Below are 22,824 nucleotides of genomic sequence, written 5' to 3'. Positions count from 1 at the left end.
TACAAAAAATACTTGAGCCACTGGATAATAAATAAAACTTAAATGTGTATCACTTCCCGGCCACAGAGGCAATAAGGAAGATGTTTGTTACTTATTAACTCCAGTAGACTTTATACCTGTCTGTTCGAAATTCAGTAGGAAGTCGATTCACTGGATATTTATTTGTGAAAAGGTAACAAGTATATTTTACGGAGCTTATTTCAAACACCTGCACATTATGTACTTTTATTCTTGATTTACTTGATAAGATTTGAAAAACAACAGGTACAGTAAGCGCCAGGTGAGTCGAGATGAGTGACACCTCGGAAGATTACAGTGAGATCACCTTTCAGGCAAAGGTGAGCAGTAGAGTCAAAAGTCTGCAAAAAGGTAAAATATTTAGGACTTATGTCAGTTAGACAATTTACCAAAATATTGTGTTTTTTCTTCACTGTAGTTTTTAGGTCGAGTTGAGGTGATTCGCCCTAATGGACTACAGATCCTGAATGAAGCAGCCCAGAGCATCGAGGTAAGCAATTAATCTCTCAATAAATCAGTGATTTACATTAGAGGCAGTTTTAAAAGTTTTCAGCAAGAAAAAGCACTTACATTTTTCTGAATAAATCCTAATCTCTTGCCTCACTGAAGCACTTACTTTGGCCACACAGAGGCAGTAGCCCACATGACATGATGTATCTTTTAATTTTTCCCTTTCACCTTCAGGCGCCAGATAAATTCTCATCAGAAAAAGCAGCTAAGAAGAGCAAAATTCATCTCTTCGTGTCCAGAAATGGGATAGACATTTTGGAAAACAAAACCAAGGTTTGTAACAAAAGTGTATAAGGTGTCATACAAGTCAAAATTTGCATGGTAGACATAATTAAATTCATTCAAATTTTAATTAATAATTAAACATAAAGCTTTTTTGGCCGTTGATCATTTTCTTATTATTCTTATTCTTATCATTGATATCTTTCCCCAGTTTCTGCTGTACACGTGCCCCCTCTCTTCTATTTCCTTCTGTGCCGTCCTGCCGTCCTCGCCTAAAGTTTTTGGTTTTGTGGCCAGACACCCTGCAGCCGACACGTACCACTGTTATCTGTTCCAGAGCAAGAAGTTTGTAAGTAATCCTACCTGAGCATAATAGATTACCACTAGATATTAATGTGACAATTAGGAATAATTGTCCCTAGATAAGTATTGAATAACACATTGAAGCTGTCATAGTTTACATATGAATCTCTACACTTTCCAGTCTCATGTGCTGGTCTCAATTATTGGGGATGCCTTTCAAGCCTCGAAAAAGGAGGATAGCATCAAAGGAGGACGAGACCTGATAGTAGAGGCACTCAGACACAAGGTCAGTTTTACCTATTATTCTTATTATAATTGATAAACTTACTAAATTAAATTATTTGCTGATTTAAAAACAACATTTTAAAACTGTCTCTTGTTTCATCGTATAGAATAAAATGCTGCAAAGAGAAAATTCTGAGCTGAAGAGGATGTGTGCAGAAAAATCTGACTAATCAAAAAACCCTAGTTGTATTTTTCCTCTTTTCTCTTTTTATTGACATTTGTAGCTTTGCATAAACTGGATAAAGAGACATTACCTTTGAATGTCTGTCTTCGTGAAAAACTAATTGAATAGCACTGCTTGAACTAACATACCATAACTAACAGAAACCGGGAATATTACTCTACTTTTACTTTTGCTATAGTTTTAGTGACAACGACAAACAGTTAAATAATTATTGCATTTGAATAATAAATTGGATTTGAAATACGGCGTTTAGTGTTTTTGTTGTTGGTACTATAACACGAGTGAAGCGGGCTTAAATGCACCACAGTCACTCTTGGATTGCGGACTGTCCTTGAAAGCAGCACACGAGGAACGCTTACTTTAGTGACAGGGAGTTTTTTTCCACCCCGGTGTGACAGACGTACCCTGCACTGATGTAAACAAAACTTTATGATGGCAACGACGACTTGTTTAGTGTAAAAAGTGAGTACAAGTTGTGGTTTTGTTCTAACTAATGCGACGGTCGGTTTAGGCACTTCTAGCCAACAGCTAAGTCGTGTATTAGAATATTCCTATTAGCAACGCAAGCTAACTAATTAGCTTAAAGACGCCACCGCGAGCAGCACCGACTCATGCTGCCAGCGGTATTTTAATGACGTTTATTTAATAAAGCTTACGAAGTTACGAACGTAGAAACTGGAGTCAACGTTCTGTTTTATTTTGTCTGGCTCAGTGGTTCATCTACCTGCAGACGGCCAGTAGTCCATGACAAACATTGGCTTAACTTTGCGCGTCCGAGCTTAACCGACATGGGGGCGCGGTTGTCCCGAAGCGGCAGCAGCCTGTCGCTGCTACCGGAGAAGCAGCGTTCTGGGCGTCGAGAGCAGTACAGAAACGCCGATAATGACTCTTTGGACGGACTCGACAGACGGGAGGACATAGCGCAGTTCCCCTACGTGGAATTCACCGGCAGGGACAGCATAACGTGCCCGACATGTCAAGGCAGTGGACGCATTCCCTCAGGTGAGTAGACACGGCTGGATAAAAGCAGCGAGACTTCTTCTGTCGACTCGAAGCTGGCAAAGTTTAGATGAACATCCTGAACAGTAACAGGGTGCATAAATCACACACAATCTTAAGTCTCTTGATGCACGGTTCTAGACCGCGGTGAAGTTGGTTTGCCAATTTTATGAGGATGTAGTCATGTTGCATATTTTTCAATAATATTTTAGTCTTAATAACACAGTAAAATTTCAATAGCGTATGACCTCTTGGTCCAAAACCTGCTGTGTGTCTCAAAATTGGTTGTGCCCTAATGAGGACATATAGACACACATTTTGGAGCAGGTTTTGGACCAGTAGGTCATATAGTTTGGACGCTATTGAATTATTAATTTCTTGAAAATCCGAATAATTAATCAATAGGATCCCTCAGTCAACGTCCTCATGTGGGAAGTGGTCTCGTTCTGTGACCCTGTAGCGAATGCGGATCGCTTGTCCGAATGTGCTTACAGTCGAATGTTTGCAGAATGTCCAACCTCAAACCAGCTTGACCGCGGTGTATTCTAGGATGCACGGCTTGTCTCCAGCGGTGATCCAGCTGTAGAATAAATGTCACAGGTTTCCAGACCTGTGCGTGTTTTTGTTCACGTTTTCTGCTTTGATCTCACTTAATGGCGACATAGCTACACCGAAATCAATAAAACAATGCCCTACAAAGTGTGAAGCATTGTGTAAACAGTTTTCTAATGCAAGTAGTAATAACAATAAACATGTTGGATGACCCGTTATGTTTTCTGATAGATCAAGTGAATGAACTGGTTGCATTGATCCCATACAACGACCAAAGATTGCAGCCTCAGAGAACGTAAGTACACAACTGGTCGTGGTTGGTGCGTTTACAATTGGATACTGTCTACCTATTATTTTATGTGTGTACAGTGCTAAAGCAAATGGATATATTTTACAGTAAAATTGATGTGTGAAACTTTTCTTTTAGTACTGAAAACTGTGAACTGAAACTGTGTTTTAGGAAGCTGTATGTGGTCCTGTCGGTTGTTTTGTGCCTCCTGGTGTCTCTGCTTGTGGCCTTCTTCCTTTTCCCTCGACCAGTAGTGGTGGTGGATGGTGGGATACGCTCAGTTATTGTGCACTTCGACAACCCCAATTCAAAGGTTCTGATGAACATGACGGTAAGCTTTCGCTCACATTTGCAATGTACCGCTGTTTAATAATTTAAATTCCAATAAAACCTGTTATTTAGATTAGAAGCAGGTCAAGCTTGTTTTTAAAACAACTGTTTGTTTGCGGTGGACGTTTTGCTATTAACCATGCTGCATTATATGTTAATTCATTCTTTATCTTTTAAACCTCTCATCAGAGCACGCTGAACTTTCGCAACCCAAACTTCTTCTCAGTGCTGGTGCAGAGTGTAAGCTGCCAGGTCCTTTACATGAAGACTGTGATTGGAACCGGACAGCTGGACAATGTCACCACCATCCTGCCACTCAGTCAAAGTCAGGTATAGGAAAATTGAGATTTACATGTCATATAAACAAAGTTATTAAAAAGATCAATTCCTTTTTTTTTCCAGAGTTCAGTCTGCAAACAAGTGCGGGCTGTTACAAGTGTAACTCTGGGAGGATGTTGTGTCTGTTTGATGTAGTGTTTTAAAATTATCTTCTGTGCACATGTCATTCACATAACCAAGAATTAATGTGTTTATAGTTATAGTTTAACATGGGCATTTATTGACACGTATGTGTAATCAAATATTTTTACTATAAAAATAATACATTTTACTTTTTATTACTGATGATTGCAAATCTGTTTGCCATTCAGCTGCTGTTGTATAACTAATAATGTTTTGTAGGTGAACTTCACAGTCAGTGTGGAGATTGGCAGCAGTGCACCCTACGTCTAGTAAGTAATAATTCTTGGCCTAAAATTTATTTATTACAATTTTTTTGTAATAAAAAAAATGTAGCGGCACAGAAGGTCCTAAATGAATAAAGTTTAACTATTAATGTTGAGATGTGAGATATTCTTGTGTACTGTAGTACTGTAAACTACCCAAAGAGAAATCTTTACATGACAGTGATTTGTATTTGTCTGCTGAAGAGTTTGTACATGGGCCCAACCAAAGGTCATGCAGTTAAACATGTGCTTTTTTTTCCAGTGCCTTTTGCACCATGCCTACCATCAAGGTCCACAACATTGTCGTATTAATGCAGTAAGTCCTTGAAATAATTACATTTTACTGAAGACACTGTACTTTTAATATTGTCTGGATTGGTTCTGACTGACTGCAGCAGCATGTTTAAAACATAGTTTAATCTTCATATTAGTCACACACTTAAACACCAGAACATCAAGCTTGGGCATAAATACATGCTTTTGTGTCTTCAATGAAAACAACTCACAGGCAAATGAACAGTGCAGGTGGAAGAAGCGAGTGAACCTTGGAATGTTAACGCCTTAACCTCCAAACAAGAAAATCCAGTAGCTGTGGCCATAACTGCTTTAGCTTAGTTGTTCTCATGTAAAGGCACACTTGGTGTTAACTGACTTTAGTTATAATGACCTTCCAAACTGTTCTTGTGCATTTATATACAGACGTCATCATGATGAAGTGGTGCAAAAAAATATGTACGTTTGCACTCGACAGAGAAACTGAAACACAGTTCAGCTTTGCGTTGTGCTAGTTAAACTTGTTACTGCTTAAACCACTTCCTCCTCTCTGTGTACGTGTGTGTGTACGTGTGTGTGTACGTGTGTGTGTACGTGTGTGTGTGTGTGTACGTGTGTGTACGTGTGTACATGTGAGTGTGCGTGTGCGTGTGAGTGTGAACGATCCCTTCCTCACATGCATTTTCATTGTGAATGGTTAAATGCTGCAGCTGTGGGAAAGGCCACGTTGACATTTATTATGTGGTTCCATCCTGCTTTGTGTCTGTAACAAATCTATAGTGACAGGCAGCCGTGGGTGCGAGGCAGACTGAACCTTATTTTTCTCTCATTGGTTGCTTTCAGAACGTCAGTGAAAACCTCGTACATGGTGAGAACGTCCCAGAACAGCCTCGAAGCCTATCGCTACATAGACTGCGGTTCGAATTCCACATACCACCACTAAGCCAAGTATCACACGGACCTCTCCTCTACCCACTGATCGGCCACATCGTTTAGCCCCATTTGTTGAGTGTAGAAGTCTGAGAAGCATGTTACAACTTGGGCCAAGTGTCTGGAGGAGAAAAGTATCAGTGTTAACTTGCTGTCAATAGCTAGCTGCTCTTTTTTCAAAGCTTAGGCAGATTTGGTTAGATTCAGTTGCTGTTAACAGCTTTTTCTGAGCATGCAATACTGTATGAGGCAGCCTGGAGACAAAAGGACAGTTGTGTTGCTTTTGCTGCGACCGGCTGAACAATGCACTTGTTCTAAGGATGCGTCACACGTTCCTCTTGCGTAATCCAAGAGGCAAATTGAATAAGTCCGTGCCAATAAGCTCCTTATAGCCAAATGATGGAGAAGGGACTATCAACCATTATTTTTAAGGAGAATGGTTGACATTCCTAACTAACAAAGGAGACATGGCCTTTTTGCCAAAATGTATGAATTGTATTAAGTATCAATGCAGGACTCTGTTTGCTGCTGCTGCCGTTTTAACACCAAGATGGAAATATTTGACACAGCCTGAATAATGTTTGGCACAGTTACACAATTGACAGCTGTAATTTCTGTAAAAATGAAAAGAAAGGAATTGACCCATTTGTATTTTGGGTTTAACACAAGGGACAATATTGTGTTCTTGTGCCCTGAAGACATATTGTTGAACCCTGTTTTTGCTTTGATGTTGAACAATTTCTAAAGTTGGCATTTGCACATTTAAATTATCAGGTTTTTAATGAAATAATCAGTATTTATATAGTAAGTATTTCTCTACGGTTATGATCCCAGTTCATACAGAGGGAAAACTGTTCTCAGATTAGTTTTAGATCACTCTGAGGTGGAACTACTGATTCTCTAGTTGGTCATTTACAGTTTGTGAAACGACCACCCACCTACCTCATCTACTACCAGCTATTAATCATCTGGATTTGCGGCATGCTTTTCATAATGTGAGCATTAAGCATTTTAGGTCCTCTCTTGTCTCAGGGCCTGTTGGTTGGTAAAGGTTGACTGATTTATTGAGTGTTCCTATGACTTCAGTATCTCCTGCATACCTTTTGTCACGAGGAAGCAGGTAAACCTTTCTTAAGGGACACTTGTTTGTAAATGTAAGAATGAAAGCTTTTACAATTTTTAAAAAATATTTTTGTGCTTGATTCTATATCAAAAATATGTATAAAGGTATTTGTGAATAAAAAAAACATGTACATTATATTGATTCTATAATTTTTTCTAAACAAATGCCATTTTTAAATGTGAGGTTTTTTATTTGTAATAGGACTGGAAACAAAATGTTACGTCGGCGAAACAGGGACATTTACACTTTTACATTGAGTTGCAGTCAGTTGCTGCTTGGTAAACATAAACTCAATAATGACCCCTGAGCCAAAACACTTTAGGTACCACATCTTTCAGTTTAATTTGGTTCTCTCTTTTTTGCATACAAAATAGCATAATATTCTTTTCAAAGACAAACCCTTTCTTTTAATATCTCATACACTGTCCTATAGCTGCATGTGAAAATATATTACTACACAATATAGACGTCGACAAGAAAACAGTTAATATATTATCGCTATAAGACAAGTGTTTTTCTAGACTGTAACAGGGAAACGCTAAATAAATGCGTAGTAAAAATACAAGAGACAATAAGTATAAAAATATAGCTAGAGAATAAGCTCATTAATACACGAGTGCTTCGTCTTTGGTTAAGTACATCTGCTTATGTGTCTCCTGTTGGACAGGTTATAGTGTGTGTGAATATGCTCTGTGGTGGACTTGGCCACAGCAAGTGAAGCAGTAAATGGACACCAAACACTTCACGGCAGTGGTGTGCTCCATCTTCCTACTTCCTTCCCCATCTAGCTCTTCCCCTTTTCACATGCATTTCTCTACAACTAGACCTACAGTGACACAGGACCATGACCCAGCATATTGGCCTTAATACCCTCAGCGCACCAGAACCCTCAAAACATACATACACACACACACACACACTTAAACACGTCACTTTCGTGATTACTTTCATTAGAGAGTTACTGTATATTTCTCACTTGCTTTAGTTACTATGTGTCTGAGTGGAAAAACATCGGCAACAAAATAAAACTTGATTGTCAAATGTGTTATACTGGTAAAAATGCTCTGGTCTGTGGTTGAAGGCAAGAGTGTCTCTAAATATGCTTTATATACATCAATACCTGAACATACATACAGAAACTAGATTACATTAGCAGAACTTTGGTTGCTCTTTTAAACAAACAAGGGATTTTGTAACGTTACAAAATATAAACACCTGCTCTTTTGTCAAATCTCTAGGGATTTGTTGCCCTCTACCAGTGCAAGGAAACATCCTCATTGTAATCACTTTGTCCTCAATGCTACATTTAGCTCATAATTTGACTGGACACCATGCTAATAAAAACTGCATTTAACCACTATTTTACCAGGGGCCGGTATCATGATCTGTTAGAATTAGTCTGGCTGACTTTGGGATATTTGGCTTCAGTCAGTGTAAATCTGATCTGGCTCCATTACCTCTTGGCTCACCCACTCAGCTATTGCTACATTACTGTGAGACTACAGAGCCCAGAAACTATAACAGCATCATCAGACTCATTACTTAAGATTTTTTTTTATTTGCGTTTGATACTTGGACTACTGATGAGAATAAAAATATATTCACTAAAATGAGGTTGTCTGCTGCAACAACAGGGTGTGCAGTGTTATATCTTCCTTATACTGTACTTGGAACTAAAGCTGTTCCTGAACAGTGTAGCCACACCCTGCATTGTGATATCCTCCTGTTCCATGTAAGGAAATCTCAGTTCTGGGAGCCAACACACAAACATGTTTTCATGATGCTGGCCCCTGCGGATTGGATTGCTGACGTCTCCACTGAAGTCTTCTCATCCTTGAAAAATTTGCAACACTATACATCGACTTTTTCTAAACACTGTATTTTGTTGTGTATTTTGCATCCACATCATTCATATAAAAACTGAAATGCAGTGTTACAGTATATGTTCCCCTTAGAGAGGTTTTATGGGGAACAGCAGTGTGCATCATCGTGTTTCAATTACTAACATCTGTGTCACATTATCAGTTGGACAAGAAAGACAACATAGTGTTATGGTCCAAACCTGGCGAATACAAGTACTGGTATTCGGACATTAGTAAATTCCTTGTCAACAGTTTAATACTGCATGTGCCTTGCTTGCATGACGTCTCTCCATCTACCGGCGCTGCGCCAACATGACTTTGTTGATAAAGTTGACGATGGCGGAGGCAGGTTGTTCGGGGTCTAATTCTGCAAACAGGTGGCAAACGTTTTCTGCCAGGCTGCCGGGCTTTTTGGCTACGAAACCAAACACCCTGAGAAGAAAATGGCACAGAGCAATGTAACTGTGCAAATAAGAATTAACTATGTATGCAACAGAGTGGTTAGTATCGTGTGTAAGAGGCCACATAAAACTCAATTTTGAACATCAAACCATATTAGCCGGGGCTCACACGCAATCTGATGCCATGCAAAGGCATTAATATCATTGACTTCTAAGCCATGGTTTACTCTACACACCACTTAAAATACACTCACACACACACACACACACACACACACACACACTTTGAGACACCAATCACAAACAAAGCACTTACTTAACAGTGGTGTTGTCTGAGTTAGTCCACCTAAAGCCGAGAAAGAAAGAGAGAGAGACAGAAACCGGGCTCAGACATACAGAGGCAGCGCTGCTAAACAGCCACAGCCATCATGCTTGCAAACATTAGAACCTGTCTCTCGTGCACGCTCACATATTGATCGTCAATAACGCTCCCAAATAAAAGAACCATGCGAAAGCTAACAGCATCAAATGGCAAATGCAGTGAATGATTACAAGTGCAATGAATGATTGGTTGCAGTTATGCTGTTAATATTTTTGCAGATTTTATGTTGTTATGGTTCCAACCACAGGTACAGAAGAATGTTAATCTTTGAATTTCTCACCTTCTGTCCTTTGGGTCGATGCTGCTGTAGGTTACACTGTTCACTGGATAATGTCTTCTGAAGAAAACCCTGTAAGTATATAGCAAGATAATAAAAAGTCTAGACAGTATAGTCAAAGCAGGGAACTAATATTTAACGACAACATTGATATTACTGTAGATTAGGATATTTCTTACCTGCGCTGGCTGTCAGTTAGCGTAATCCCCTGTGACGTCACCTTGAACTGCACAACAGTGGCAACAGGACGAAGGTTACGCCCCAAAGTAGCATCTGTTGCCTTGGCGATGGCCTGGGGGCCGGTCAGAGACTCTGTTTCCACAGAGTTCAGGTAGAGGACATTACAGGCTGATGGGAGAGAGATGAGAGAATAATAGGTGAGTATAGCAGGTGGAGATCTGCATTAAACTGTGTGTGTGTGTGTGCGTGTGTGTGTGTGTGTGTGTGTGTGTGGAGACACAGCTGGCCGGATGCAGAACTCACCTGCTCCTTGTTTGAGCAGGTCTGCAGCTGTGCTTACATTACTGACTAGTTGAACTTCCTGCACCTCCCCGATAAGATCTGCCAGCACACAAATACATATAATCAGATATATTAGCTAAAAGTTTACATTAGAAATTTAAAATTTTTATGACCCAAGATGTGTTTGTTGAAATTCAAAAAAAGACTGGACTGATTGTTCTAACCCCTTACTAAATTCCTGATGCTCAATTGTATTGTGTGATTTACAAGACAGTAAAACAAAAAATTTCAAGATTTTAAAACTATATTATAGATTACATTAATCACAAGTTGCAGCCTTGGACTGGTAGCTCAGTTTGCAGTAGCTCCCAGGGTGCCCTGCATGGCAGCCCACTGCTCCCCCAGGGGATGGGTTAAATTCAGACTAATTTCATTGTGACATTTTAAGTGTGACATATGACAAATAAAGAATTTCTTCTTGTTTACAAACCTTTATCTGGGATCTTCAGAGTGCAGGGCAAGGAGATGGGTGTAATGGAGTGTTGGTAGACTAATGCTGACAGACTCCCTGTGAATTGACAACAAAAAGTCCTTTACATTCCCTAAAGGTACCTCCTCTAAAAGTGTCTCATCAGTGGAATATTCAAAAAATTAATAAAACAATTAAAACAGATAAGAGCTAACCAAAGTAGGGCTCGTTCTGACATCCTTTAATCTTCACTCCTCGAGGGCCTGTTTCTATTAGGAAGTGTCTGACAAGTTGTTCCAGAGGGTCGTTCGCTGCAACAGCAGAAATACAATATGCAGATATCTCTACTGTTCTCTACTACTATTGTTGGAAATTAAATTGCAAAATTGTACAGCTGCTGATTAGTAAGAGGACAGTACATTCACCTTTGCTGTTGTGGTTGTTGACATTAGGTGGAGGTGTTGAAACCTTCAGGGCCAGACCATAGGCCCCCTGGAAAGAGTTACTGTCCCTAATGAGAAAGGAACCTGGTTCTCGCTCCTTTAGAGCTGCAATTGCTAAAACCATATACAACCAAAAGTTAATTATGTTATATGACTGATGAAAAATTGAAATAAAAACCTACTCTTCCAGGCCTACCTTGCTCTCTGGAAATGCCAGGCTTGTACCAGAACCTTGAACTATCCTGGACAAACTTTACACTGACCCTGTTTGCAGGCTCCACTGCAGCCAGTTCATCATTCTGGCCTGCAGTGGGAGCAAATTCCCCCACAGTGGGGGAAAATGTGACATGGTGCTGATGCTGTGTGGGACTGGTTGGCAATGGAGGCACATAACCCGCAGCTACTCTCACCCCTTCGCTGGTTAATCCTGGCTGGGCTGGCAGGTGTCGCTTTTCTGGTAAAGGAGGCTGGGGGTGAGGAAGGGGGATTGAGATGGTGGAGTAATTGGAGTAGGAGGATGGGTGAAGCTGAGGAGTGTGAGCCGAGTAACTTTGCTTCTTGTTAGTGTCCACAGCTGTACTGTGGTCAACGGGTGGGTAGTGGTTATGTGGATGCTGCTGGATGTGGTTCGGGTGGTGGGAGTCAAGCCCGGTCAGCATCAACCTCCTACCCAGGGTGGCAAAGCCAGGAACTGGGGCTTCATTGACAGGGGAGCCCTCCATGCTGCTGGAAGCAGGCTGGAGGGATGATGAAGAAGCTAGAGTGGGAGATACAGGGGCTTGGGGGTTGGCAGGTTTTATGGCCTCAGTGTGAGGTTCCCTGGTTGGAGAAGATCCATTGACTTGTGCTGGAATTGTTCCTACAGAGGCTGTGACTTGGGTTTGAGTTGGACTTTGAGGCTGGGACTCCAGCTGTGTTATGGCTTCTGACGGTTGAGGAGTCTGCAGAGCGAGGGGGCCAGGTTGGGGGGGCGCATCCAGCGCAGATGAAGCATGGCTAGGGGATAAATGAACATGGGAATGTTCTTGGTTGGTTGTGGTTTGTGGCACAGAGTCACAACTAGAAGCTGATGCCAAATCTGTGCTGCAGAGCTGCTGTTGGAGAGCTTTAGGGGATGGGTCTGTTGGCACAGTGCAGTTATTGTGGAGGACAGTTTGAGAAAGCTTGGTTGTCTGTGACTGTGTTTCTTTGGTGGAAGCTGGCAGGGATGGTGCCTCTGTGCTGCTTGTTTGACTTTCTGCCAACTCCTGAATGGTATTACTCGACTTGACTTGATAGTGTCCATCTGGAGACTGGGAGGCTTCGCAGTCACTGCTGATGATGTCTGTAGTCCGGATTTCATACTCCCTCCCTCCTGGACTGGGGCTTAAATGAACAGACATCAGTCTTACTGCTACAGACAATTTCTGCTTTGATGTATAGTACATAGAAAAATAGTACAATTTAAAAATACCTTTCTTGTGTGCGCAGAGGGCTGCTTGTGTGGACAGGAGTGGGAGGGCCAGACATGTCAGATGGCGTGGAGCATGTGGCATGGCCGTCTCTGTGGGGCCTCCTAAAAGACCCATGTGTGATGTGGTCTCTCCAGCCCACACTTTCACCAGAGCTACGAAGGCCGTCTTTGATAGGATGGGAGAAAATGGATGAAGCATTTACAAAAACGAACGGTTTTGCGTGTAAGGCTTTTGCCTTGCTAAACACACATTCTAAGTGTATAGGTTTGCTGATTAAACATAACTTAAGCACTACTCAGTCATATTAAAAGAAAATGCAGTTCTCAGCATTTCTGGTTTACCATGACTCACCAGTGTGTGAGTCAGAGCCGTATGCCTGCTGTGAATTCGGGTGATGGTGGTTGTGGTTGTGGTTTTGCTCTGCTTGTCCGTTACTATGGCTGCAGGGTCCCGTCATGGAGGAAGCAGGTGGGAGTGGAGATGTGGACTCAGACTGGTAGCCAGACGCGTAGCCCCTGCTCTCAGATGGAGAGGGCTGGTAGGGTGAATATGGGCACACCTGGCGGGGTGTTTGGTAACCACTGCTGCTGCTGCTGTACTTCAAATCCAGGTGGGAATGAGCATGGGACCTTGACGCCTCAGGATAAGCTGGGTGACCCGATGGCAGGGGGTCAAATGCAAAGGCTGGAAGATCATGACCTTGTGACCCGTAGGAGGCTACTGTGGCCCTTCTGTGCCAATATTCGGCTTCTCTCTCCCTCTCCCACTGTAGCTCAGCCTCTCTGTCTCGCTCCCAGTGGAGGGACAGCTCTCTGCCTCGCCTTAGTCCTGGGTCCCTCTCCCAGTGCAGCTCTGACCCTCGGGGTAACTCTGCATCCCTGGCTCTCCTAAGGCTCACCTCTCTCTGTGGAAGCTCCCCCTCTCTGTCCCAGTGAAAGCTGTCGCCTCGGTCCAGCCTTAAGCTGTGATAACCCGTTGAATCTTCTCTCCTAATGCTGCAGTCTCTGCAAGGGCAGCCAGGGGCTGGCAGGCCATCCATAAGCATTATATCATGATAGGTAGGGCTGTTGGAGGGTTTAGGGTGGTGTGCATGGGGGTGGTGGTGGCTGTGAGTTGTAGGAGGGTGATGGTAAGGGCTGTAGTCCTCTTCTCGACAGCAGAGGCGACCCGGTGCAGACAGAGGGTGGTGATGGGAATGGCTATGAGAGTGAGCGTTAAGGTTTGATGATGGGTATGAACACATATGTCGAGATGAGGGACTCTCTGAACAGGAGCGGTGTAGATAGTGCGGCAGGCCACTCTGGCGGTCCCAGACCAAATCTGGTGGTGGAAGAGACTGATGAGGGTGGGGGCTGTAGTGCTGGCACAGATCCATGTGGGACGGAGGAGCAACAGGGTTGGAGGTAGCAGGGGTTGTCCCGTGGTGCCCATTGGCTCCAGGAGCCCTATCAAGGCAGTGTCCATTTGTTCCGGGGGCCCTGTCAAGGCAGTATCCATTAGGCATCAGAAGGGTGCGGTCGCATCCAGGCTCAGCACAGCGCTGGGACCGGTAACCTTCGCGGCAGGAACATGATCGCATGAGCCTCAACGTTCCAGACTGCTCAGAGGGCAGAGAATCCCCATCATCCAAGATGGCAGTCTCGCGCTCACCGTCTCGGTTTCCTTCGATGCCTCCGAGAAGGCGTTCAAGCTCTTCTCTCTCTTGTCTTGTTGGAGGCGGGGGACGAAGGGGCTCCTCCTGGCAGTCTGGATGGATAGATGACTGATTCAAATGGATGGAGTGGCCTGAGAGGTCAGAACCCTGAGCGAGGAGATGATCGGATCTGTCTTCGTGGATGCCTGACCCTGGGCTGCTGCCACTAGTGGAGGTGAGCGAACCAGAGCCGGGCCCTCTGCGCTTTTTTATCTGCGCGTACAGACTGCCATCTAGAGGACCTCGGGTGTGGGCAATATCTACGACAAAAAGAACGATCAGTGACACTACTGTTAGGAAGACTGTCAACTTTACTCAGCCAGCTTTTAATCATTTAAATTAAATTAAGTTATGATTAAATAAACTGTTGCTGTGTTACCATCCAGGCTGTCTTGGTATCGCTGGTTAAAGTTCTCATAGGAATCCCATCGCACCACTGGGTCAGCAGTGTTGTAGTCCACTGTGACAGCTGGATCATTCTTGTGGTACTCGCGTCCTGAGGAAAGAAACATTTAATTTCAACTTCCTTCCTTCCCCTAGAGAGTCCTGAAAAGAAAGACTCCATGCATTTTTGTTTTAGCCCTTTAGCATAATGAACTACATATTAGAGCAAGTATATAAAACAGAATCAAACCTTTGATCTTCTCGGGTCCCGAGGAGAAGACGAACTCCACTGTGGCGTCAGATGGAAAACGTTCATCTGGGAAAAGGAAAAGTGAAGAAAGAACTCTCAAAAACACATTAACTACTCAAGGAACAGAAATATTTTTTCACATTAAATTAATGTATACGGTAGTTTACGTATGACTGAGAAGAAATGCCAGCTCCCGGGGAGACCGTTCTGGCCGTGTTGTCATGTTTTTGTATTTGTGTAATGGACTGACAACCACATTCATGGCCTTCTTTGATGCTTCCGAGCTACTTCTGTTCGCTCCTCTCAGAAAATTAAACGGGAGGCGATTGAGAAATGAGCATATTCATTATGTGCTCAAGGAATCCGGTGCTGCCTGGGTATCATTCACAAGGAGTGTTACAAAGTGACACCAACCCTGGCACACAGCACAGAGATTATTTTCATCATGCTCACCACCAGAGCGCTGTTATTACTTCCAGGATGGGGATTCCACTACTACTATTTAGGGATTTATTTAACCACTGTAGAATGAGGCGAAACCACTGTGAATACATGCCCACAATGCCAATCTAACCAGCTGCCATTATGTCAGTTAGTTGTTATGTGGTCATTATCCTGCCACCCTTAACAAATTGTGCCACGGCGACAATGTAGAAGCAAGATCAAGGGAAAGACACTCTGGCCTTGAAAGGAGCATCTAGCAACATCTAAACTAAAAAAATAGCCTTTGTTCAAAACACTACTTTGTCTGATAGGACCACATATGGTTGGTGGACCAACACAAATATAACTGTATGGCATTAGTGTATCTGCTTAATGCACCTGTGATGGTTCTTCACATATTGCCTCATAACATTTCTTCTTTTGCCAAACCCAGGCTTCTTTCCTGGATGCTCGCTTGAATTCTTGGATCACGTGTTTTCTTGTCTACCATCCAACAGCACTCACCCGTACAAGCTTGGTCCAGCTCCCCTTTGCCAAACCAGAGCTGGGACCCGTGGATGGTGCATGTGTGGAACTGCAGCCTGAACACGGTGTCCCTGTCGGCACTGTGCGCTTGCCTGTGGTAGCATTTGACCTGCAGAGGGAGGCAGAGCAGAGAGAAGAGCCATAGGTCAAGATGCATGTGGGATAATGAGAAGCACAGAAAATGTAAGGCTTTGTGTTCCAACACGACACCTACTGTACATGTCGAAATGACTACCCAAAACTCATTAAGTGACAAAACATTTGTTAAATGTAATATGGCAACTTCAAAGAGTTGCTATCTGTTTTATGTTTATTGAAAATAAATAAATACTTAGTCTTCATAATTACATCCCTGCCCACATCAGGGGACTTCTGTTTGTCATTTCCTCCCCATGTGACTCACCATGATGTCACCTTTTAAAAGCAGTGCTGGTTCGATGGTCACGCACAGACGCCTGCCTCCACTGCCCTGAAGGTCACTGCAGGCAACACAAGGAACACAAACAATCCTGTTAGAGGCAGTACTTACTGAAACCAGAAGACATTCTGACCAAATATGACAAAATCAAGATTGTTTGAATAAATGAATTTAGCACCACTGAAAAAGGATTTGAAATTAAAATACATCAGGTTAAGCAACAAAGATACGTGCTGTGAAAGCTGTGAAAATTCCTCCGGGTAATTTTCTCATGTCTCTAATTATTCTGTTGGGAAGTCATAAAAGAAAACACTCCTATGCCTCCAAACATATCCCTGTGTTCATCTGCCATGTCAGCCATATGACAGAAAGGAAGACTCACTAGATGCCCGAGGTGTAGACCAACTGCATGGCCTGGTAAATCTTCAGGAAGGGGTAGTAACCTGAAGTGAGAGGGAAGGGAGCATTTTAGACACAGCGAGCGCTATCAGCGTAATGACAGGAATGTGCTGACTGCCTGCTCTCTTTCTGGATTTGATCATCTGATTAAAGATAAACAGACAAACGTGTGTGCGTGGCAGGAGGAGGGTGACTAAGAGCCGCAATCAGCAATGTCGCCTTGGAGTGAGTTGGTGCCTCAGACTGATCACTCAGCTGGAAGATTACTCATACAGTGAAATAATCATTGTCTTACTTATAACATTGTCTAAATTCATTGTGTCTTGATAATTTACTGATTTAAACTACTTAATATTGAGGTTTCAGAGGTCAAATTGAGGCCATCAGATCAAGAGCAGATGCATCCATGGAGATAGATTAAAAATGGGCGGAAATACTGCAGTGTGTTGAATGATTTTGCAGGCACACATACTTCCTTCACCCTCGAAGTTTGGGAGCGAGGGAATGAGAACCTGATGGAGGAAGAGAGGGCTGCTGTTCATTTTGATCGCCCCAGAGAGAAGGCCCCCGAAGTAATAGATATACCTGGAAAAAAAAGGATGAGGGACAGTCGTGATATACCCTGAGATAAAATGGTAGAAAAAATGAAAGAAGGAACCTACCTCTTAAGTGGTTTGAATTATTAAAAACGTGTCACACATTGTTTTTGTCTTAGCCTTATAATCAAACACCACAAAGAAACAAAAAAAAACCATGTAGAACCATCAACTGAAGATATCCCTACATTTTTTTCTAACATTTCAGTGCATTATTTGCTTGAGAGGTCACCGTCTGACCTGCAACTACTAGAGCAGCTCCACAGGAACAGACGGGGGTTAAGGGGCCTTGCTCAAAGGTACCCGTGTTGTTGATGAGAGAAGAAAGTGGAGGAAGTTCTGCTTTTTCACTTCACTAAATGTATCCCAACAGTCACGGAATTAAACTGGCAGCCTTCTGGTCATAAACCTCTCTAGCCTCTGGGGACACAACTAATAGTTTTTTAACTAAATTTCAGAAAATCTAAACATTCCACAGGATCTATGTTTTGATTTCAATTAAAAAAAAAACACTTTTCTTTTTTGAGTGGTACTAAACAAATGATCACGGCACGAAAGAGTGCAAAAGTCTACAAGTTTTGCTCAGGCAGAACAAATCCTCAAAAACTGATTCAGTTACTTATTCTAGACCTAGAGTGAGGTTAAAGATAAATCCTGCGGCACCTAAAGCTGAAAACAAGGATGCATTTAAAAATGTCTGCTGTTATGTAGGTTACCCTCACATCCCCCTCATCCTGCACCTCCTCCCAATTTCCCCTCTGATCTTCTTGTGGCCTCTACCTGTTTTGAGATGGCTGGAGGGACGGGGACACCTTATCTTCACAGAACTTCCTCATGGCGAGAGTACTGAGGGCCTGGTCCGCCCTGCAAGTGTGCACATGCACACACAAACACACACACAAAAACACACACACACACACAAATATTTCCATCATGGGATTTGCACCAGACTCTCTAGATGCCAGAAAGTACATGGAGAGGATACAGCTGGCACTGACCACAGGATAAACCAGTTTCCACTGTTCCTGTGCAAAATCCACAGGGCATCATTTATCAAACAGTATAACAGCAAAATCTGAATAGAAATCATTGTGCTGCATATACTAGAAACAAACTAAACAACAGCCACTAGATGAACTATATTATTAAAAATATATTTGGCTTGCATGTAAGTCAGATGCAGTATAAATGTAATGTTTTTATATCATGTTCAAAATCTTTTACGTGTTCCATGTGTGGATCTTCTGATGAAGAATATAACATTGTGGCCTTGGACACCACAGAAACACTCACCCTGCAGAGATCTTGCTGTAGTGCATGTAGGCAGCCACAATCACGCCTGTTTTTCCTTTGTTGCCCTGCAGGAAGAAAAAGGCATAACAGTAAAGTGAAGTCATCTCATGCATTTTTTCTCTTTAGGGTCTGGTTGTTGACACTAAAAACAGCTGATTTCCACAGCTTGTAAGAGCTGACAGGGAAATCAAGAGAGACGAGACGATGCGGGGTCATAGAACGATGTGGACAAGCAGGTTGAGTTCAAATTAAAAAGCTCCCTGTGGTGCGTTTTCCCCACTGGGCTCTACACTTCCTGACACATTTCAGTCTCAAATTTCCACCATGACCCATCCAGATATCAGAAAGAAGGCTGCACATACACTCCAGGCTCATATTAAAGCTTGTTTGGCTCATCTCTTAAGGAAGGATCACTGACAAAAACGTGTTTATTCCCGCTTCCTGGCACGATCTGCAGCAGGGAAAAACTTGCCTGTAATTGGAATGTTCTGGAACACCAGTAACCCACAGAAGTTGTCTGGTTTTAGTATTTAAATTCTCCTGACCAGAACCAATAAATAAAACATCCAGACAACCCGTGGGAGCTCGATTACCCCCGGTATAAACTGGTCACGCTGGTACAGTAGTGAGGAAAATATTTTAATTCACTGAATGAAACTGGACAGGCTGCAAGGGAGCTCTGGACTTGACATAGTTTGATCTTAATGGGGTGGTTAATTTCCTGGTGAGGGTGAGACCGGCTCACTGAAATCTGTGAAGCACTCTTTACTTATGGTTTTACTCAAGTTTGTGTTTTAACTGCAGTATCTCTCTTCGCTGAACAGATTCACGCTGATTAAAGCTCTTGTAACAGCATCATTATCTGGCTGTGTTGCCATACAAACCAAGCATAATTACTACAAGGGTTTACTTGGCCAAAGTTATTTTCTGCTACTTTTTACCCCTCTGAAATCATTGGACTTTATTTCTAAACTTTAAACAAACTACATTTAATTTAATGCATTGGTATAAATGGAATTGTTTGCTGGATCCTATACATCTGCTTATTTTAGCGACTGCGACGGCCTCCTGATCTGACCTTGCAGTGCAGGACCACAACATGCTGGGGGTCAGAGGTCAGCCACATCTCCATGGCTTTACATATGGCACAGATCTTATCCAGCAGTGGGGCGTGGAGGTCAGGCCAGCCAAAGTCATGAACCTGGTGGTGGACAGGATTTAAGTAGATTAATATGGAGGGGTGAACTGCCTCCATGTCATCATGTTCAGGAAGATCAGGGAAGCAAAAGGTTAAATAAAAAAGTTGATACCTTTGGATTTAGTCGGCTGATGTCGTGACGGCGTTCAGAGAGATTTAGAAGCTAAAACAAGAAAAAAGATGTTTTGCACTGTGACCAAATGGCATTGTAACATGGGTGTGACAAAAAACAAAGAGGCTGCTAATTTGTGGCTTGCTTAGTGTACTTTGTGGCTTCCTGTGGCTATTCCGTATGTCAAAACATGTTATCTCCTTTGTCCATTGTGTAACCAGCATCTTTTGCTAAAGTCAACTGCTAGATCACATACCACAGTGAAAGTACACGACAGCTGCTGTAATTAGTGTGTCAGATTGATGCTCCTCTGCTCTCTCACCAGAAACTTGTCCTGGTGTTTGGACTTGAGCATGGCCGCCACCTCCTTCAGATTGAGCCTGTAACGCTGCTCATCCAGCTTTGGGGGGAAGAAGACAGAGATGATCCGCTCTGTGATGTAGGTCAGGTCGAAGTCATAATGGCGCTCCATCACTCTTTCCATCACTCGGTCTACGCTGAAGCTCCTGGAGGAGAGAGGGTGCACATGGGCAAAATGTAAGTGTTGATTCTGGCTGGTTTTGAATTTCTTTAATGCGTTTTTTTATACACTGCAGTAAAACTCATGATTGAATGGACGGGGAGCTGATTTCTGTGTGTGACGTGGGTTGGACCAAAAGCAACAATCACCCCAAAACGAAAGACTTATACTAAGTGTTGAATAAGTTATGTGTTAGAACAGGGCCTTTACCTTGGCAGGGTATTTCTTTGCTTAGTACAGGTCAGAGACTTGGTGGACCCCTGTTGAAAGAAACACAAATACAGAAAACACTAACTGAAATCTATGTTATTGATGACATAATTATGGTAAAATCAGTCAGTCTATGTATAAGCTGGCCTTGTGGCAGCAGCACACAGTCCTTCTCCCCACGCCCCCCAATCAAGTGGCAATGATTAACATTCATGATGCTGTGATAGGTCATGATGTTTTCAGTGCAGTTCCATTAGACCGACATTTTTTTACAAATCAAACACAAAACCCTCTTGATTTAGGTGCCATTGATTTTCTTGTTTGCTCCATTCTCTACATGTTAGATTCACTTAAAATAACTGTTTAAGTAGCTGAGCCAGCCCAGTTTCCGATGGAATAAATCTGCTTGATTAAGAAGGACTTCACGGCATGAGATGTGGTATTCATTTGTGCTCATTTATTAATGCTGCTTGTTTCAGAGACTTCACTTTAACTCAAGTAATTTATGAGGCAGCTTATCAAATTTAATCAAACTACAAACAGTTCTTTTGAGTTTGGAAGTTTCCAAGACTGTCAGCAAGATGCAGGCGACGTTGGGGGAGGAAGAACAATAAAAGACGAGGCAAGATGAGGAAACATTTTGACAGAGAGAAGCAAAAGGAGAGACGATGGAAGTTAAAGTTGCTCACCAGGTGTTGGATGTGACGGGAAGGAGCGGTCCCTCTTCGCTGCTGGATGCAAAGGAGAAGGACAGAAAAGGGAGAGAAGAAACAAATGGACAGATGTATAAACATTACTACTGCACTTCCTATAGCAACACCAATATTTCTTCCTGGACTGGAATGCTGCAGTACTCCAGGAATGAACTGCGACCATAATGAACTGAGGCCTTGGCTTCCCAAAAGAAATTCCTCAAGAGGAAACCATACTGTGGTTTTGGAGAAGCCGTACTTTGTAACTATGGATAGACGAACTGGGAAATCTAGCCATCTGTACAAAACACTGTACAAAAAAATGTGCAAATAAAAGCGACTTACCAGGTCATTGGAGGGAGCTGGGATACACACAGAGGTCACCTGGAAAACAACAGCCACATCTGAGTGAAGGACTGAATCAAGATGAAAAGCAGGGCTCAGAGTTGAGGCGGGAGCCAAACTCCATCAGACGATACAATGAAGTGAGACATCGACCCAAACTAAAACACTGGGGTGGGGGTCTTAAAACATATGTGAATGCCCAAAAAGCTCAGGAAACTGAAGTAATGTTGTAGAGTAGTCTAGGCCAAAGATGCGATGAAGATGATGATGAAGTTAAAGCAAATGTTTTTTTTTGTTTTTTTTTTAATAATTAATAATTAGTGTACTGCTATGATGGAATAGGGAATAATGACATTCGAACCCATCTGGTATTAAACATTCCAACATGTCGAGACCAGACAGAGGGACAAATACACAGACAGCAGCACTTTTATGTGTTACATGGGGATTAAGACATGACAACTGAACACAACTGTGTTTGTTAACCCAAGGAGACAGCTAATGTTTGAAAAGCAAGTATATGCAAATGTGAAGTCAAAAACACAGATACGCGTCTGGGAGAGAGCCAAGAGCGACACATCCGATTCCCATGTCTGTTATGGGTCTACAGGCCAGTGAACTGTGACCAAAGGAGCCAGAGCTTAACAGCAGCCCTAATGAAGGGGCTGAGGTTGCTTACGTAATGCGCACGCACGCACGCGCGCACACACACACACACACACACACACACACACACACACACACACACACTGCAATGTTCCAGCTACATAGCCCTTTTTGGACTGTTTATTTGGATACAGGAAAAGGGCAAGGGCTTGTGTATATCTCGCTGTGCACAAAAGGGAAGTCACACAGGCCCTGAACCTGGGGGTGTGTCACCACAGTGTGTGCGTGTGTAGTACTGTTTGGCTAATCTTTCACCCCCCCCTTTCTCAATAATCAAGCTCAAGCTCAGATTCGCGCTCACTTACCGTTGCTTGTGCAAAACTAAAAACGTCAACAGGAAAGCAGAGGAACAGATAACGAGCTAAATCGAGCCTTGCCGTGTTGGACAGAAGTCACAGGAAATGGGTTCAGGTTGAACATTAGCTCTAACACCCAAATGGATACTGTTCCTGTGACTCATTTTGAGGGGTCATGCTTAATTCTCCATAGGACTGAAAGCACAAATCCTGCCCTTATTTATTCCTTGTTCAAACCTTTTTCCTGACCAGTTAGTTTTGGGCTCCACAAACTTATGTTTGCTATTGAA

General features: G+C 42.7%; 3 protein-coding genes across 8 annotated transcripts in view; 2 read left to right on the top strand and 1 right to left on the bottom strand.

The window, feature by feature from the left end:
* The first annotated feature begins 108 nt into the window (after nt 1–108).
* Nucleotides 109–1,738, top strand: LOC114858450 (PTB domain-containing engulfment adapter protein 1-like). The gene is made up of 7 exons (XM_029155721.2): nt 109–172; nt 265–338; nt 437–508; nt 703–801; nt 962–1,099; nt 1,235–1,339; nt 1,446–1,738. The coding sequence occupies exons 2-7, from the start codon at nt 291–293 to the stop codon at nt 1,506–1,508; spliced, it is 525 nt and encodes a 174-aa protein (XP_029011554.1). The 5' UTR covers nt 109–172; nt 265–290; the 3' UTR covers nt 1,509–1,738.
* A 91-nt stretch (nt 1,739–1,829) lies between these two features.
* tmem106c (transmembrane protein 106C) lies at nt 1,830–6,878 on the top strand. Its single transcript, XM_029155720.3, has 8 exons — nt 1,830–1,984; nt 2,235–2,524; nt 3,305–3,368; nt 3,534–3,693; nt 3,882–4,022; nt 4,374–4,423; nt 4,680–4,733; nt 5,534–6,878. Exons 2-8 carry the CDS (start codon nt 2,311–2,313, stop codon nt 5,631–5,633), a joined length of 783 nt encoding a protein of 260 aa, XP_029011553.1. The 5' UTR covers nt 1,830–1,984; nt 2,235–2,310; the 3' UTR covers nt 5,634–6,878.
* A 182-nt stretch (nt 6,879–7,060) lies between these two features.
* Nucleotides 7,061–22,824, bottom strand: part of tns2a (tensin 2a) — a 33,070-nt gene continuing 17,306 nt past the window's right edge. For 3 of the 6 annotated variants that reach the window (XM_029155713.3, XM_029155717.3, XM_029155718.3), the window contains 25 exons: nt 21,573–21,611; nt 21,225–21,266; nt 20,536–20,585; nt 20,128–20,311; nt 19,806–19,856; nt 19,574–19,696; nt 18,496–18,560; nt 17,983–18,066; nt 17,079–17,191; nt 16,590–16,650; nt 16,193–16,268; nt 15,769–15,898; nt 14,821–14,886; nt 14,566–14,682; nt 12,845–14,446; nt 12,493–12,658; nt 11,236–12,404; nt 11,022–11,153; nt 10,812–10,907; nt 10,618–10,695; nt 10,149–10,226; nt 9,845–10,013; nt 9,669–9,737; nt 9,323–9,352; nt 7,061–9,037 (listed from right to left, as the gene is read on the bottom strand). In XM_029155713.3, coding sequence (XP_029011546.1) covers nt 8,899–9,037; nt 9,323–9,352; nt 9,669–9,737; nt 9,845–10,013; nt 10,149–10,226; nt 10,618–10,695; nt 10,812–10,907; nt 11,022–11,153; nt 11,236–12,404; nt 12,493–12,658; nt 12,845–14,446; nt 14,566–14,682; nt 14,821–14,886; nt 15,769–15,898; nt 16,193–16,268; nt 16,590–16,650; nt 17,079–17,191; nt 17,983–18,066; nt 18,496–18,560; nt 19,574–19,696; nt 19,806–19,856; nt 20,128–20,311; nt 20,536–20,585; nt 21,225–21,266; nt 21,573–21,611 — 4,929 coding nt within the window. In that variant the 3' untranslated portion in view covers nt 7,061–8,898. The remainder of the gene's footprint in view (nt 9,038–9,322; nt 9,353–9,668; nt 9,738–9,844; nt 10,014–10,148; nt 10,227–10,617; nt 10,696–10,811; nt 10,908–11,021; nt 11,154–11,235; nt 12,405–12,492; nt 12,659–12,844; nt 14,447–14,565; nt 14,683–14,820; nt 14,887–15,768; nt 15,899–16,192; nt 16,269–16,589; nt 16,651–17,078; nt 17,192–17,982; nt 18,067–18,495; nt 18,561–19,573; nt 19,697–19,805; nt 19,857–20,127; nt 20,312–20,535; nt 20,586–21,224; nt 21,267–21,572; nt 21,612–22,824) is intronic. The other 3 variants (XM_029155714.3, XM_029155719.3, XM_029155715.3) reach the window with 2 other exon arrangements.

The sequence above is a fragment of the Betta splendens genome, chromosome 7 (assembly GCF_900634795.4).
Source record: "Betta splendens chromosome 7, fBetSpl5.4, whole genome shotgun sequence".
Classification (NCBI taxonomy): domain Eukaryota; kingdom Metazoa; phylum Chordata; class Actinopteri; order Anabantiformes; family Osphronemidae; genus Betta; species Betta splendens.
The sequence above is the reverse complement of the archived record's forward strand: the minus strand, read 5'-3'. Positions and strand labels throughout refer to the sequence as shown.

What these genes read in the sequence shown, in the direction of transcription:
- LOC114858450 (XM_029155721.2), top strand. Translation starts at nt 291, where the DNA reads ATGAGTGACACCTCGGAAGATTACAGTGAGATCACCTTTCAGGCAAAG. An exon ending in TTTTGGAAAACAAAACCAAG is followed by an intron (nt 802 to 961) that starts GTTTGTAACAAA and finishes ATCTTTCCCCAG; the next exon opens with TTTCTGCTGTACACGTGCCC. An exon ending in TAGAGGCACTCAGACACAAG is followed by an intron (nt 1,340 to 1,445) that starts GTCAGTTTTACC and finishes TTCATCGTATAG; the next exon opens with AATAAAATGCTGCAAAGAGA.
- tmem106c (XM_029155720.3), top strand. Translation starts at nt 2,311, where the DNA reads ATGGGGGCGCGGTTGTCCCGAAGCGGCAGCAGCCTGTCGCTGCTACCG. An exon ending in AGATTGCAGCCTCAGAGAAC is followed by an intron (nt 3,369 to 3,533) that starts GTAAGTACACAA and finishes ACTGTGTTTTAG; the next exon opens with GAAGCTGTATGTGGTCCTGT. An exon ending in AACATTGTCGTATTAATGCA is followed by an intron (nt 4,734 to 5,533) that starts GTAAGTCCTTGA and finishes GGTTGCTTTCAG; the next exon opens with AACGTCAGTGAAAACCTCGT.